The sequence below is a fragment of the Mirounga leonina genome, unplaced genomic scaffold (assembly GCF_011800145.1).
Source record: "Mirounga leonina isolate KUSES-001 unplaced genomic scaffold, KU_Mleo_1.0 Mir_173, whole genome shotgun sequence".
Taxonomy (NCBI): Eukaryota; Metazoa; Chordata; class Mammalia; order Carnivora; family Phocidae; genus Mirounga; species Mirounga leonina.
The window spans coordinates 75,062,297-75,076,705 of NW_023270447.1; the positions used below are offsets into that span (position 1 = coordinate 75,062,297).

Here is a 14,409-nt window from a genome sequence, read left to right on the forward strand (position 1 = left end):
TGGGGCCTCATCTGGGGATCCCTTGAGGAGGGCCGGCTGTTTACGATGGCTCCCCCCAATCCCAGGACACCCCAGGACCCCTCCAGCCTCTTTGTGCTGAGGCCTCCTGGCACCGGCAGGAGACTTTCTTGGGCTGGAGCTCAGGCTGCCTGTCTCCTGCGGGGCCGCTCCCGCCTGGGGGCTGCACACCCCTGCGGCCTATTTCCTGCAAACACAGTCAGCTCCCTCCCGCCACGGTCTTCTGCTTCTACTGCCAACGCTTCCCTCTGGGGATTCTTGGGCAGGAGTCCGATACCCGGCCCTGCAGTCCCAGGGGACACCCCCCACCTCTCCAACTGGCCTTCTTGAAGTCCCCTCACCCTATCCCCCCCCCTCTCTAATCTCTGCCTCCGGTATCCTCATGGCCTTCAGGATAAGGCCCTCCCACCAGGGCAAGGCTCTCTTCCTTCTAGCCTCTCCCTACCTTTCAAATGCCACCTGCTGCCCCCAGGCCCCCTCTGCTCCAGCCCTAGAACATGATGGCTCCTTCCCTAAACCTACCCTACCATTCACACCTCCCTACCTTTGCACATGCTGTTCCCACTGTCTGGAAAGTTCTTTCCCTCCTCGCGGCTCGGAGAACCCTTCCTCCTCCTGTAAGTCTCACTCCAAGTGGACTTCAGGCAGAGAATTTCTGTAGGCAATCAGTGTCCCCTGCGCTGCCCCCCCCCCCCCCCCCCCCCCCGCACAGCTGAGATTGTGGTCTTGGGTCAGACCCCTGCCTTTGCATCCTGGCTCTGCTATGTGTATGAGTCAGGAATTTCTGCAGTAATACTGTGTAAAAAACCAGCTCAGCATTGGGGGCTTACAACAAGCCTTTATTTTTCTCCCTTATTGGCAAAGGGAGGGAGTAAAGAACTGAACCAGAGCAATAGCACGATATGCCTGGCGCCGTGAGTACTTTACATATGTGATTTCACTTACTCTTCATGCCGACCCTAAATGGAGGGTGCTAACCTGTTTCAGGATGAATGAACCAGACATCCAGAAAGACTGCATACCTTGCCTGGGGTTAAGTGGCAGAGCCAAGGTATGAACCCGGGCACAATACAGTCATGTGCTTTTACTGCTTTGCTGCCCCCAGAGAATGGATGCCCTTGTTTTGGGGAAAAGATAAGAATGTGTTCAGGACAGTCAGGCCCCACATCCTTTCTCTTACTTTGGGCGCACTGAAGTCCTTCCTGATGGTCTCCTTGCTCAGAGCAGGACTTCTGAGGCCTTTTGACTCTTTAGGTCCGCCCAGGAATCTGGTCTCCCTGGAGACCCTATTCCTCTGACAGCTGGACCCGGCATCTGGGAGGGCAGCTGGATGGTGCACAGCTTACTGGATAGGTTCCCCATGTTCCTCTTCTAGGGTCTGGACTCAAAGGATTACAGAGCTCTGGGCTCTTGGAGCAATGGAGTCACTGGGCCTCACTCAGGTGGCTGAGCTGGGGGACAGCAGGGAAGGGAGCTGCCCTGGGCTGGAAAAGGAGTTGGGGCACAGCTGGGTAGGGAAGGAATTGTCCTGGCCTCACAGCTTCACTCCTTGTTACCAGCACTGTGTAGCGCATAAGAGCAAGGCTGGGACGCAGGCCTGCCCCTAGCCAACTGGGTGGCCTTGGGCAAGTAGCATCTTCCGGAACCAGTTTCCTCATCCATGAAATGAGATAAGGAAACAACACCCTCGTGGGCTTATAGTGCATGGAAGGGGCTTTGCATTGGGCCGGGCACATGGCAAGTGCTCTATAACTGATCACTGTTCCTACTTTTTAAAATTTTTATCGTTCAGCTCTCAAATATCCATAGCCATGTTTCAGGGTCAAGTGACTTTTCTCCCCTAAGCACACCTCCACATCCATTTCTCGAGCCTAAATACATCAGGAGCTATGTGACCTGGAATACATCATTTCTCCCCTCCGGGCCTCAGTTTTTCTATCCATAAAGTGGGGGTCATCACACCCAACTTGTAGGAATGGATGAGGCTAAGTGAGATAATATAACAGTCCCATGTCCCCTTTCTGAGCCTTAGTTTCCCAATTTGTAAAATGGGTTAATAGGGTTGTTTGGCTCAAAGGAGATAGTTTGGCAGCTATTTAGTGCACACGGCAAGAGTTTAATAAACTGTAACTTTATTTTTTAATTTTAATTTTTTTTAACTGTAGCTTTAAAAACATGTCCAGTACAGAGCAGGTGTTCCAAAACTGGAAGAGGAGTCTAAGTCATCTTCCAAGTTTTAAATTTTTATTCACTATGATAGAATATATTCCATCAGATAGAATATATTCTATCATATAGAATATAATTTCCATAATGTCCTTACTTGTTTTCATTTCCCGCACCCTACCTGTTCTAAATGATTGGGTCTTCTATGCCACTTTTTCTATCCACATGGGTAACAGAGATTTAACTAATTCTTAGGGTTATTACGATTATGATTATATATGTTTTGTTTTAATATACCAAGGAAATACACATTCCTCTGGTAGTCATTGCAGTTGATGAAGAACCTTCATACCCATTGTTTTATTAATTCTCCTAACAACCTGTCAGGTATTATTACTTCCATTTCATAGGTAATAAACTTGAGGCCGAGACAAAGACTTGCCCAAGATCACATGGTGAGTTGGGGGTAGCACCAGGACTTGGATCCTGTCATCATGCCCACACCCCACACGGTCTCTCGGAATGGACTCGAAGCTCCCTGAGGGCGGATCAGTGTCCCTTCTTAGACTGTCCCCTCTCAGCTCCGCATCCTTCAGGCTGTGTGTGCCCCAGCTGGGGTGGAGGTGTCTCCCTACTCTGCCTGGTCCAGGGCCAGAGGAGCGGACAATCCCTGTCAGTCTGTGCTGAGGGCCTTCTCTATGCAGGGATCCCTCACCCTTTGGGTGCTCCCACTTCTGAGGGGGAGATGTTACACTAGGGAGTAGAAAGTGGGTGTTTCTTTTTCTTTTTTTTTAAGGTTTTATTTATTTGACAGAGAGAGACACAACAAGAGAGGGAACACAAGCAGGGGGAATGGGAGAGGGAGAAGCAGGCTTCCTGAGGAGCGGAGAGCCTGATGCGGGGCTCGATCCCAGGACCCTGGGATCATGACCTGAGCCGAAGGCAGACGCTTAACGACTGAGCCACCCAGGCGCCCGAAAGTGGGTGTTTTAATAGAGATTCAAACACCATGCCTTGGGCCGGCCGCAGGGGAAGCGGCCCACGGAGTAAGACAGGGGTGTAGAGGCGGGGTGGGGCTCCCCGGGCAGAGCTGAAAATGGGGAAGGCCAGGCCCATCTCGACCAGAAGTAGCCCAGCGCGCGGTGGCATGTGTGGATCCTCGTGGCTTCGGGGCTGGGCGGCGGGCTCTCGGGGCAAACCGGTCCGCGCTCCCGCTACAACTTGCCCGGCGCCCGCCCGTCCGCCACCCGGACTCCGCAGCTGGTGCTTCCAGTCGGCGGAAGCGGGACCCGCTCCGCTGGAGCGTCCGCAGCGCCGCCGCCCAGCCGGGGGACTTGGGCAGCCGCTTCTGCTCTCCGGGCCTCCGTCTCCACATCTTTCTGCACGACGGCCACAGGAAGGCCCACGACTCCGTGGTCGCGGGGCTGGGAGCGCCCCCTGCCTCCGCCGGCAACACGTGGGCGGGGCGGGGGGGGAGGCCGGCGCAGTCCCCGCGCCCCTCCGGCCCGCCGCCGCCGCCGCCCCGCCCCCCGCCCGCCTCGGGGCGGAGCCACCGGCCGCCCCCTTTATCGGCTTGCAGGTCGCCGGGGACGCCGAGGCCCAAGGGTTCCAGCCGGCCGGTCTCGCCGCCGCGCTTCGCCCCGCGGTAGGTACAGGGCTGGGGAGAGGGGAGCGGGCCGGCGGCGGGCGCAGGGGTGCTTCCGGGGGCGGCGGGCGCGCGCAGGGGGCGAGGCCGAGCGGGGCCGCGGGGCCGGAGCCGGAGCGCCCCGGGTGAGAGGGGAGGATCCTGGGGGACCCGCTGGAACGGAGCACATCCGAGGGAGTGGGCTGGGCGGCCGGCCGGCCTGGGCGAGCGGCGGTGGCGGGGAGGAGGAGAGGCCGGGGGCTCGCTGCTCCCCCTGCAGGGGAATCTAGGGAGACTCCGGGGGCACAAGGGGCGCGACTACTTGGGACCGGATGATGTGAGGGCGTCCCACTTGGGGGTCGCCTAGGCCGGTTGGGATGGGGAAGCCTGTCTTGGTGTCAGGAAAGCATGGAGGTTTCCCCTACCCAGTGAGGGGAAGGGGAGGGAGCCCCACACCACCCATAGCATTTGCTTTAAGCCTGCAGGCTTTGGGGACCCCCAGAGGGGTTTCCCTGGGGCGGCCCGTGCAGGCCTGGCCTGAGTGAGGGGCCTGGTCAGGCCACGGCTGGCGAGTTTGAGAGTTTGATGGATTCCCAGAGCCTGGCTGCACCTGGCTGGATGGCCCAGGACCTTATGTTTTAGCTCCTGTGGGAGAGGGTTCCAGCCTCACGTCAAGGGGCTTGTGCCACCTCAGAACCCCTTGGTGAGAGGCTGCCCCACTCCAGCCTCAGTTTCTGTGACTAGAGGGGCCCTTGCTGGCTAGAGGTGAAACTTGGGTCACTTTTCCGTCCCGTGCTGGGTGACAGTAGCCAGCTCACCCAACCTCTCTGAGCCTGCTTTCTTCCTACAGGTTCTTCTTCCTTGTCCTCAGAGCATTAGTGAATCTGAGTTCCACAGAATTCCTTTGACTTACTTATTCTATTCTGATTACAGATGGAGGCCCAGGGTGCAGTTACAAAAAACAAAAATTATTTCTGTTCAGTTTTGGAAGAACTGGAAGAACTTTTTCTTTTTTTAAAGATTTTATTTATTTATTTGACAGAGAGAGACATAGTGAGAGAGGGAATACAGGCAGGGGGAGTGGGAGAGGGAGAAGCAGGCTCCCCGCGGAGCAGGGAGCCTGATGTGGGGCTCGATCCCAGGACCCTGGGATCACGACCTGAGCCGAAGACCGACGCTTAACGACTGAGCCACCCAGGCGCCCCTGGAAGAACTTTTTCTTAAACACATTCTGCCGAGTTGGGGAATTGGTTTGCGTTGAGGGAGGTGACCCAGTTGCTGGGAGATCGGGAGGCCAGCCAGGGATGAAAACTTTGCTATGTAATCTGTGGCCACCCACTGGATGCCTGGAAGTTGACTACAGTAGATGAAGGGCAAGAGCACTGGTTTGGGAGTCAGATGTTGTCCTGGCCATCCTGCCTCCTGGGCTGTGACACCGGCTGACATGGAGGTTCAGAGTCGCTTTGAGGGAGAGTTGAAATGTATGTGAAAGTTCTTTGTAAACAGCAAGCCACTGTAAATTACTAAGGTTAGTGCCTAATCTTATTGATAGTATTTTGGGCCCTTCTATGGTATTGTCCTTGTCAGGACCCCTCAAGAATATTTACCTCTAACAACTCCTGTGTTAACACAGGTCTGGCCTTACTATTATTATTGTGATTATTATTTTTAAGTAGGCTCCAGGCCCAACATGCGGCTTGAACTCATGACCCTGAGATCAAGAGTCGCGTGCTCTACCTACTGAGCCAGCCAGGTGTCCCCCCTGCCTTACAGTTTTTTTTTTTTGTCTGAGGTTAGACTTTGTCTTCTATGGCAAGATAAAGTTTTCTTTAAAGGAGTGTGCTGAACAATCAGGGCCCAGAGAAGCAACAATGAATATTTTGCATGCCAAGATGGAGGTGAGAGAGAAAATGGAATTACAACCAATTAATACTCATAATAGGCGTTTTTTTTTAGTTAGGCTATTAAGCTCCAAGAGGGCAGGGTATTAATACCCTTAGTTCTTACCCTTAGCTGGTAGTTAGCTGGGCTGTTGGTTCCATGAGGGAAGTGTCTTAACGGTTTTGTTCACTGCTGAAGCTCCAGCCCCTGGCACATACTCGGCCTGAAGCAAATATTGGAACGTCTCAGGGCCTGAAGGGCCCTTTGACGTTACCGGTAAATTCATTCTGTCCTTTGACATTTGGAGAAACAGGGCCAAGAGGGGAATGGACTTGTCCAAGGTCCCACAGGGATTGAACGGCTGAGCCAAGACTCGAACCCAACAAAAATAGCAGAGCCAGGCTGTGCCAGAGCCGACATGGCATCTATGACTTTGTTTTGCTGTCACAAGAGCCCAAGGGGTAGCTGTTACTATCCTTCGATTATGAATAAGGAAATAGGCTCAGAGAGGTTAAGGGACTTAAAAGCAAAGTCACACAGCCGATACGTGTCAGACTTGAAATCCCACTCTCACATAATAATGGGGACCTGGCTTCTCTTTGAAATAGTCTGCCCGAGGTGAGTGGTAGGCACCCTCCCTTGGGGCATCAGCTCTCCCCAGTGCTACACAATCACTACCTGCGTGCCTTCTCTCAGGACTGGATTTTCCTTAGCCCGTAGGCATTTTGTTTGTGTGGGTGAGGGCTGTCAGGGCAGGGAGTCTGTCTGCTTGCTTCACCCTGTGCCCCAGCTCTGTAGTTTTTTGCCTGTCATGTGCACTAAACTCAATGGGATGGGTAAAACTGGGGGCTTTCCCACTTCGAAATCCATTTTTTTTTTTTTAAGACTTATTTATTTGACAGAGACACAGCGAGAGAGGGAACACAAGCAGGGGGAGTGAGAGAGGGAGAAGCAGGCTTCCCATGGAGCAGGGAGCCTGATGCGGGGCTCGATCCCAGGACCCTGGGATCATGACCTGAGCCGAAGGCAGACGCTTAACGACTGAGCCACCCAGGCGCCCCTCAAAACCCATTCATTGCCCCATCCCTACAACCTGGTCATCTGTTTTGCTCCCCAGGTATTTAGGGGACTCTCTGGCAAAGTGTATCAGGGAGAGACCAGGAGGAACTGGGGCAAGCCTGGATTGAGGAGCGAGGTGAGGAGGTTGACCTTGTGTTTAGGAAAGGGGAATGGGAGGTGGGAGGGCAGAGGAGGACCGAGCTTCTCGAATTCACAGGAGCTCCCACGTGGGCCCTGGAGATCTCAGTGCTGAGGCTCAGCCAACCTGGAAGCCTCTCAAACCTGTAAGACATGCCCTGGCCAGGCCACATGCCTTTTGGATCACCTGCTGGCATGGTCTACCCTTTTGACCCTCCCACTGGGGGATGGAGCAGCTGCAGCTGAGACCCTTTCCCTGGTGATTTCACTTCCCAGCCACGTCTTTTGGGTCTGTGCGGCACAAATGCGAATCTTCAGGGCTCTTTGGACCCAGAGAGGTTACTCTGAATGGCCTATGCTGAGGAGAATTCAATTATGAAATAAGGTCAGTGTCCCTAGAAGTTCAAACTCCAGCCAAATTTCCCTGGTCCTTACATGTGTCCTCAGAGAAAGGTAAACTATGCAAGAGACACAGTTAACCAAAGTCCCCAAATCCAGTGGAACCAGCTACTGAGGGCTAAAAGAGGACAGTTTTTTAAGATGATGCCAAGCCAATCTCTAGGGCTGAGGATATTTCAACTACTACTACTCAGGCTGGGGATAATTCAAATACTACTACTGTTAATAATAATTAGTTACTACTACTATTAATAGTTGATAATAACAGCAATTATTTATTGAGTCCCTAAACTGTGCTAAAACTTTATTCTAATGAGTTTAATCTTTACAGCCATCTATGCTATAGATAATATTATAATTCCCATGAGGGAGCTAAGGCTCAGAGGAGATGAGTCACTTGTCTTAGGTCACACAGCTAGCATGTGATGGACGCAGGCATCAGACCTGGTTTTTGTGAATCTGAAGTCCATCTCCTTCATGAGCCTTTCTGGTGTCCGCTTTCTTCTTTATTTCTAACTTCTTTCCATTATGATTCCTGGTGAGTAGGGACAGAAGCCAGTCAAGTTTGCCGGACATCCATCAACCAGGCCCTGGTCACCTGGTCTCAGCCCAGCTTTGCCCATCTTGCCGTGTGAATCTTGGGTAAGTCACAACTTTTTAGCCAGCCCTGGGTTTCCCCCGACATTTCATGTGGAGGGTAATGCTGAGCTTCCTTCTGCAGCTGAGGCCTGGCTAGGAGGGCAACGTTTAGCTGGGCTTTGACCTGTGTGGGAATGGTGATGGTGGGGAGGGGGAAGGGAGAGGTGGAGGTTTTCTTTAGCCCCACCCTCTGGTGACATCACACAAGACACCTCCAGCCCTTGGAAGCCCCGCCCCTAGTGACTGTCACCTGTGGAAGTGCCACTCAGTGCTCGGCATCTGGTGAATTTGCCCAGCCCCACAGCGGAAGCCATCGGCCCGCAGGCTCGAGGAAAACCCCTAGGTAACCTAGGCTCGGAGAGGGGCCATGGAGGGTGGCCCGAAACAGGCAGGTCCTGGCAGCCTGGTGGGCAGATGACTCTGCAGATTCTCTGGGGGTGGTCTCTGGATACCTACCGTCCTCCTTTCAGCTCATGCTGGACCCCTGCACCTTTCCATGGAGTCAGGAGATGGGAACTAATTCTGAAAATAGACGTATCCAGATGGAATGGGGCCTCTGGGTGAGGTCTAAAGGAAGTAGGGAGCAGGATCTCTTTAGCCCAGGATGTAGCCTCTGGGTTCTGTGCTTAGGCCCCACTGTGTCTGTTGGAGGAGGAGGGCCCTGAGGGCGCTATCACCAGCTGAGGAGGTGGCTGTGAGCTAGGGCTTCATTGGCGTAGAGCCAGGGGGTGGCTGGTAACGTGGGGAGCCTGAGGTCCCTGGATGCGTGTCAGTTGGTAGAAGACTAAGGAAACAATTTATGGGAAAGGCCTTGGCTACCTGCTTTAGACCATTATCTTCCAAAGTAGTTCTGTGGAATGCAGATTGGCGTGACAGGAGCCAGGGTAGCCTCTGTGTGTGTGTGTGTGTGTGCACCTTGGGGAGGAGCTCCTAACCTCTCTGAGTTTCACTATCCTCAAAAAGAAAATGGGCATAATACCTGCCTCAGCAGGCTAGTTATAAGAGTTAATTGCAACAAGGTTAAAAAGAGTAAGCATATAGTAAGCACGCATTTCAGCTGGCTTTACAATATAATTATTACTAGGAAAAGAATTCTTGGTCAGGTAGGCTTGACAAATGGAGGTTCAACAAAGCAAAGCTGCCTTCTTTGCTGCAGGACTTCTCAGAGCCTTTAACAGGCTGTTATGACTTGGAAAGTTCTAAGAGTGGTATATGGAGCCTTGGACTAGATTTAATGGATCACAGGGACCCAGGAACTAGGCCACCATCGCACACATTATCATTCCCTGGTCTTTTCCCTTGTGGTGGAATGGAAACCTTGCTGGATTGGGCAACTCCGGGGAAGGGCTTCCTGTCTCTGGGCTCTTGTTTTCTCAGTGTAAGACAAAGGTGCTGCATGAGACACTTTCAGAGGCCTTTTCTGGCTTCCTGAGGTTCTGAGTTGGAAAGCCAAAGTTGGAGACAAGGGTAGAGGCTGAAGCCCAGCCTCTTGGGGAGGAGAGGACCTCCAGTGCTGGCTCCTCCACTAGCAAGGCCGGCCAGGCGGCGGTTCTCATGGACGGAAGCGGCCAGCAAGGTCTGCTTCCTAAACCTGACCTCGGCCATGCTGTCTGGGGAATGGGAAGTGGGAGAGTCCTGCACCCCCCTGTCCAAAGCACCCCTTGTGCAGTATTGTAGCGACTTGTTTAACTCCTGCCTCCTCACTGGACTCGGAGAGGCCAGAGACCAGAGCTGACTTGAGAAGTGTAATTGGCGGGGGCGCTGAGGGATGCAGGTCAGGCTAGGTCGGGGTGGAGGGTGGGCTTGTCTTGACACTGCATTCGCATGGCAAGCTCCCTGCATTTATTGGACTTGTGTCGATTATTGGGGGGGATTTGGGGGTGATGAGGGTGCCGCTGGTGGCAGAAACGTGAGAGCTTTATCCTGCCCAGATCTCCTTGCCTCTTACAACGACTGGTGCACAGGTGGTTGCAACAAATATCTGACGAAAGATGGACAGAAAATCAGGGCACGGAGTCCAGTAAGCTCGTTGGAGGGATGGGAGTTGTCTGGCAGGTGCTAGTGTTTCAATAGATACTGATTTAATGAATGACACAGTGAAGGATGATAAGCCTGAAGTAAGCAACTGGTTTCAGGCAAAACTATATAGAAAGTATATAACTATGAAATGATTACTAGCACTTGTCACCTTGTCTTGCGAAGGACAGTTTAGGGTAGTGGTTAAGATTGCAAACTGAGTCCAGACCATGCCTCTGCCTAGCTTGGTGGGTGGGCAGAATCCTTAACATCTCCATGCCTCAGTTCCTTATCTGCAAAATGGGAATAATGATAGTACCTACTCACAGGGTGTTATGAAGCATAAATGAGTCAATTATACGTAAAGGGCTTGAAACGGTGTCTGGCACATAGCGGGTACTGTATAAGCATTTGCTATGATTTGTTTTCCTTTCGATAATCTGCACCATACCATGAAGTCCTGGGGGCAGGGGTTAAATCTTGTTCCTCTCTGCTGTCCCCTGGACCCAGCACAGGACCTGAGGCAGAGGAGGGGCTCAGTAAGTGTTTGCTAAATGAACAAATGAATGAGTGAATGAATATGTTTTATATGGTACATTATATAACCTATACAAGGGGAGTAGACAGGGCAGGGGTAGTAAGGAGGTCCCTTGGAAGTGGCAGTTTGAACTGGCCCTAAAGGCTTTCAGGGGAGGGAAATAGAGGGTGATAAACAGAGTGTGATATCGGGTTAGGTGGGAAGTAAGGGTAGGAGCAGGGTCTTGAATGGCAGGGTGAAGGGTTAGATTTGATGTCTTTGGAATTAGCAGCCGTGGGTGGGAATGGAAAGGCTAGAGGAGGCATCTTCTGAGTGGAGGTGTGGCTGAAGGAAAGGGCTGTTTTTACAGAATCAGTTGTTAACTGGGGACTTCCAGGGGAAAAAAGTGACTTTTTGAGTTGGGGACTTTAAAAGGTATGAAGTGTTATTGGGATGCTGTTATGCTCTTTGATTCAACACATACTGAATGCCAGCTACCTGCAAAGCACTGCGGGTTCACAAAACAATGAGACTAACTGCCTACCCTTATGTGAGCTCACATTAACGATTTTAATGCCCACGAGAAATGTTACGATGGTCAAAGGATGGGTATCTTATGGTAGGCACTCAAGTAGAGAGGTCATCATCATAGGTTCAGGGGGCCAGGGAAAGTGTCACAGAAGAATGGGTTTTGAGGGATGAGTAGGAGTTTTACCAGGTAGGCAAGATGAGGAAAATGTCTCAGGCAGAGGGAAGAGCTTGTGTAAACCTCTGGACATGTGAAACAGGCTCAGGGGTGTGGTGAGGCTGTGGCTGGGTTGGAAGTGCACTATGGCCGAGCAATAGGGCAGGAAAAGGTAGCAGGGACCAGATCATGGAGGCCGATGGAGGGTCAGTGGGAGACCCTGCCACTCCAAAGGGGCTAAAGGTAGAGGCAGTGGGTCTGTTAGCTAGGTCACTGTCACCGGCAGGTGAACACAGATGGCGACACGAACATGGGAGAAAGCAGCAGGGGCTGCCGTGTGGACCTGGACTGGAATGGAAGTGGCTGAGGTAGTGAGCCACCTCCATTCATTCCTCAAGCATCGCTTGAGCACCTACGGCATGCCAGGCACGGTTCTAGGCACTTGGGATGCATCAGGGCGCGCAACAGCCGTCGGGGCAGAGCTGCGATCTTCCTTAGGATGACTCCTCTCTTCAGAAACTCAGTGTAGGGGATAAAGAGGGCGGGAAGGAGGGAGTGAGAACTGGGCTCCAGAGCCTCCCAGCTGCTGCTCGCGGTGGCCCAGGGCGCCCTGACTTTGCTCTGGCCTCTCTCCCAGCTCCCGGCTTGGCCCGCAGCCATGGCCACAATGGTGGCCCAGAAGCTCAGCCATCTGCTGCCCGCTTTGCGGCAGGCCCACCGGGAGCCGCGGCCCTCCGGGCGGCCAGAGCCCGTGTTCACGGTGGCCCGAGCCGAGGTGCCGCGCCTCTTCTGGAAGCCGTACATCTACGTGGGCTACCGGCCGCTGCACCAGACGTGGCGCTTCTACTTCCGCACGCTCTTCCAGCAGCACAACGAGGCGGTGAACGTCTGGACCCACCTGCTGGCCGCGCTGGTGCTGCTGCTGCGGCTGGCCATCTTTGCGGGGACCGTGGACTTCTGGGGAGACCCCCACGCCCTGCCCCTGTTCATCATTGTGCTTGCCTCCTTCACCTACCTCGCCCTCAGCGCCTTGGCTCACCTCCTGCAGGCCAAGTCCGAGTTCTGGCATTACAGCTTCTTCTTCCTGGACTACGTGGGCGTGGCCGTGTACCAGTTCGGCAGCGCCCTGGCGCACTTCTACTATGCCATCGAGCCTGCCTGGCACGCCCGGGTGCAGGCCGTCTTCCTGCCCACGGCCGCCTTTCTCGCCTGGCTGTCTTGCACTGGCTCCTGCTACAACAAGTATAGCCAGAAGCCTGGCCTGCTGGGCCGCACCTGCCAGGAGGCGCCGTCGGCGCTGGCCTACGCGCTGGACATCAGCCCCGTGGCGCACCGCATCCTGGTGTCCCCCGAGCCGAGCGCCGATGACCCCGCCCTTCTCTACCACAAGTGCCAGGTGGTCTTCTTCCTGCTGGCCGCCGCTTTCTTCTCGGCCTTCGTGCCCGAGCGCTGGTTTCCTGGCAGCTGCCACCTCTTCGGGCAGGGCCACCAGCTCTTCCACGTGTTCTTGGTGCTGTGCACGCTGGCTCAGCTGGAGGCTGTGGCCCTGGACTACGAGGCCCGGCGGCCCATCTACGAGCCTCTGCACACCCGCTGGCCCCACAACTTCTCTGGCCTCTTCCTGCTCACCGTGGGCAGCAGTGTGCTGACGGCGTTTATCCTGAGCCAGCTGGTGCGGCGCAAACTCGACCAGAAGACCCAGTGAAGGGCCGGGGGTGGGTGGGGTGGGGTGGCGGCTGGTAGGGGAGGGAGGTAGAGTGGGAGCCCCGGGGTCCCGGCTTGGCTCCAGAGGGGAACAAGGCCTGGTAAAGTTGTTTGTGTGTGGCCTGCGGTGACTTTCTGTGCACGCCTCAGCTGCCAAAGGCGGTACTGGCCAGTCCCTGGATTTGGGGATTGGCCAGGAGCTGCTGGGGTCCACTCCTGGGCCTGCCCCAGCCCCCTGCCCTGGGAGAGGAGAAGAGATAAAGATGCGGGCCGCCGACCAGGCTTGCCTCTCCCCATTGCCTCTCACTAGGGGTGAGGATCGGGGGTCAGCTGGGGCCAGGACCCTGGTTGGGAGCTTCCAGATTATCTGAGAGGGGGTGAAGGTAGACTTTAGGCCAGAGGCAGAAGAGGCCTCAGCAACCCCCCCCCCCCGCCAGATTTCATTGGTGGACAGGGAAGGGGCAGGCCCCAAATGTATGTAGGATCTTACCATCCCTTGAGCTCCAGCCTGGAGTTTTGGAGTTCCACAGAGGGTCCAAAAGTAGAAGATGGTGCTAGAGAGAAATGGATCCCACCCAGTGCCCATACCTCCTCAGTCACTGTCCCACACAGTGAGTCCCAGCCCTTCTAGCTCTGGCCTCTGTGACCCACACATCTTATTCCCAGCCTCTCTCCTGGTTTCCTTGTCCATGATTCAGTTACCCGTTTCAGTGTTTCCTGGGCCTCTGCTCAGAGGCAGGCTACCAGCTGAGTCCTGTGGATCAATGCAGGATGATGAGAGTTTTAATACGGGAATGACCTGTCAGGGGAAGCACCAAGGAGGAATAATGCTGCCTGCGACCCTCACGGTCTTGGGTTGGGAAGGGTGAATAGGAGTTTGCAGATGAAGAAGGGCATTCCAGGCAGAGGGAAAAGCCTCTACAAAGGCCAAAGACATACTGAAGGGAGTTCAGCGGCGCTGGAGGTGGGGGTGGTCTGGACTCTGATATGTCCAGGATGCAATAAAGGACTGATAAGAGCAGCCTCTTTGCTTTTTGCCTCCTGTCCTGGGAATGGGGCCCTGGGGCCCCCATGGACCTGCTTAGCATGTTGAGGAAGTTTTCCAGGGCATGCTGGGGCCCCCAGGGGTGGGAACAGGGAAGAGGAAGGCAGTTCATGTTTTCTCTTTGCCTGGCGGTGGTTGGGGGCCTTATACACTATATATATGAACTTTTTCTTTTTGGCAGGGAAGGCAGGGCATTTTTATTACCAAATAAGTTTTAGAAGTTAAAGGAATGTGTAAAATTTTATATAAGTCCACTTTATAATTTGACAAAGATTTCATTTTTGGGTCTTTCCTTCAATCAAGAAGGATTTTATATGTTAATTTTTATAATACTGCTTTTCCACAGTACAGTTTACAATACAGTTTTCCACAGTACAGTGAAGGAAAATTAGGAAGTACTGATAAAAAAAAAAACCCAAGTGAATAAAAAATATCACTCTGCTGGGCGCCTGGGTGGCTCAGTGGGTTAAGCGTCTGCCTTGGGCTCAGGTCAGGATCCCAGGGTCCTGGGATCCAGT

At 53.8% G+C, this 14,409-nt stretch overlaps 1 protein-coding gene across 3 annotated transcripts; it reads left to right on the forward strand.

The window, feature by feature from the left end:
- The first annotated feature begins 3,746 nt into the window (after nt 1-3,746).
- Nucleotides 3,747-14,334, forward strand: PAQR7 (progestin and adipoQ receptor family member 7). Of its 3 annotated transcripts, none has more exons than XM_035019436.1 (5): nt 3,747-3,829; nt 6,807-6,884; nt 6,966-7,271; nt 7,832-7,927; nt 11,780-14,334. In XM_035019436.1, exon 5 carries the CDS (start codon nt 11,801-11,803, stop codon nt 12,845-12,847), a length of 1,047 nt encoding a protein of 348 aa, XP_034875327.1. In that variant the 5' UTR covers nt 3,747-3,829; nt 6,807-6,884; nt 6,966-7,271; nt 7,832-7,927; nt 11,780-11,800; the 3' UTR covers nt 12,848-14,334. The 3 variants fall into 3 exon arrangements, with proteins under 3 accessions (XP_034875327.1, XP_034875326.1, XP_034875328.1); XM_035019435.1 differs by having other exon boundaries at nt 7,163-7,271; XM_035019437.1 differs by lacking the exon at nt 6,966-7,271 and having other exon boundaries at nt 3,753-3,829.
- Nucleotides 14,335-14,409: the final 75 nt, after the last annotated feature.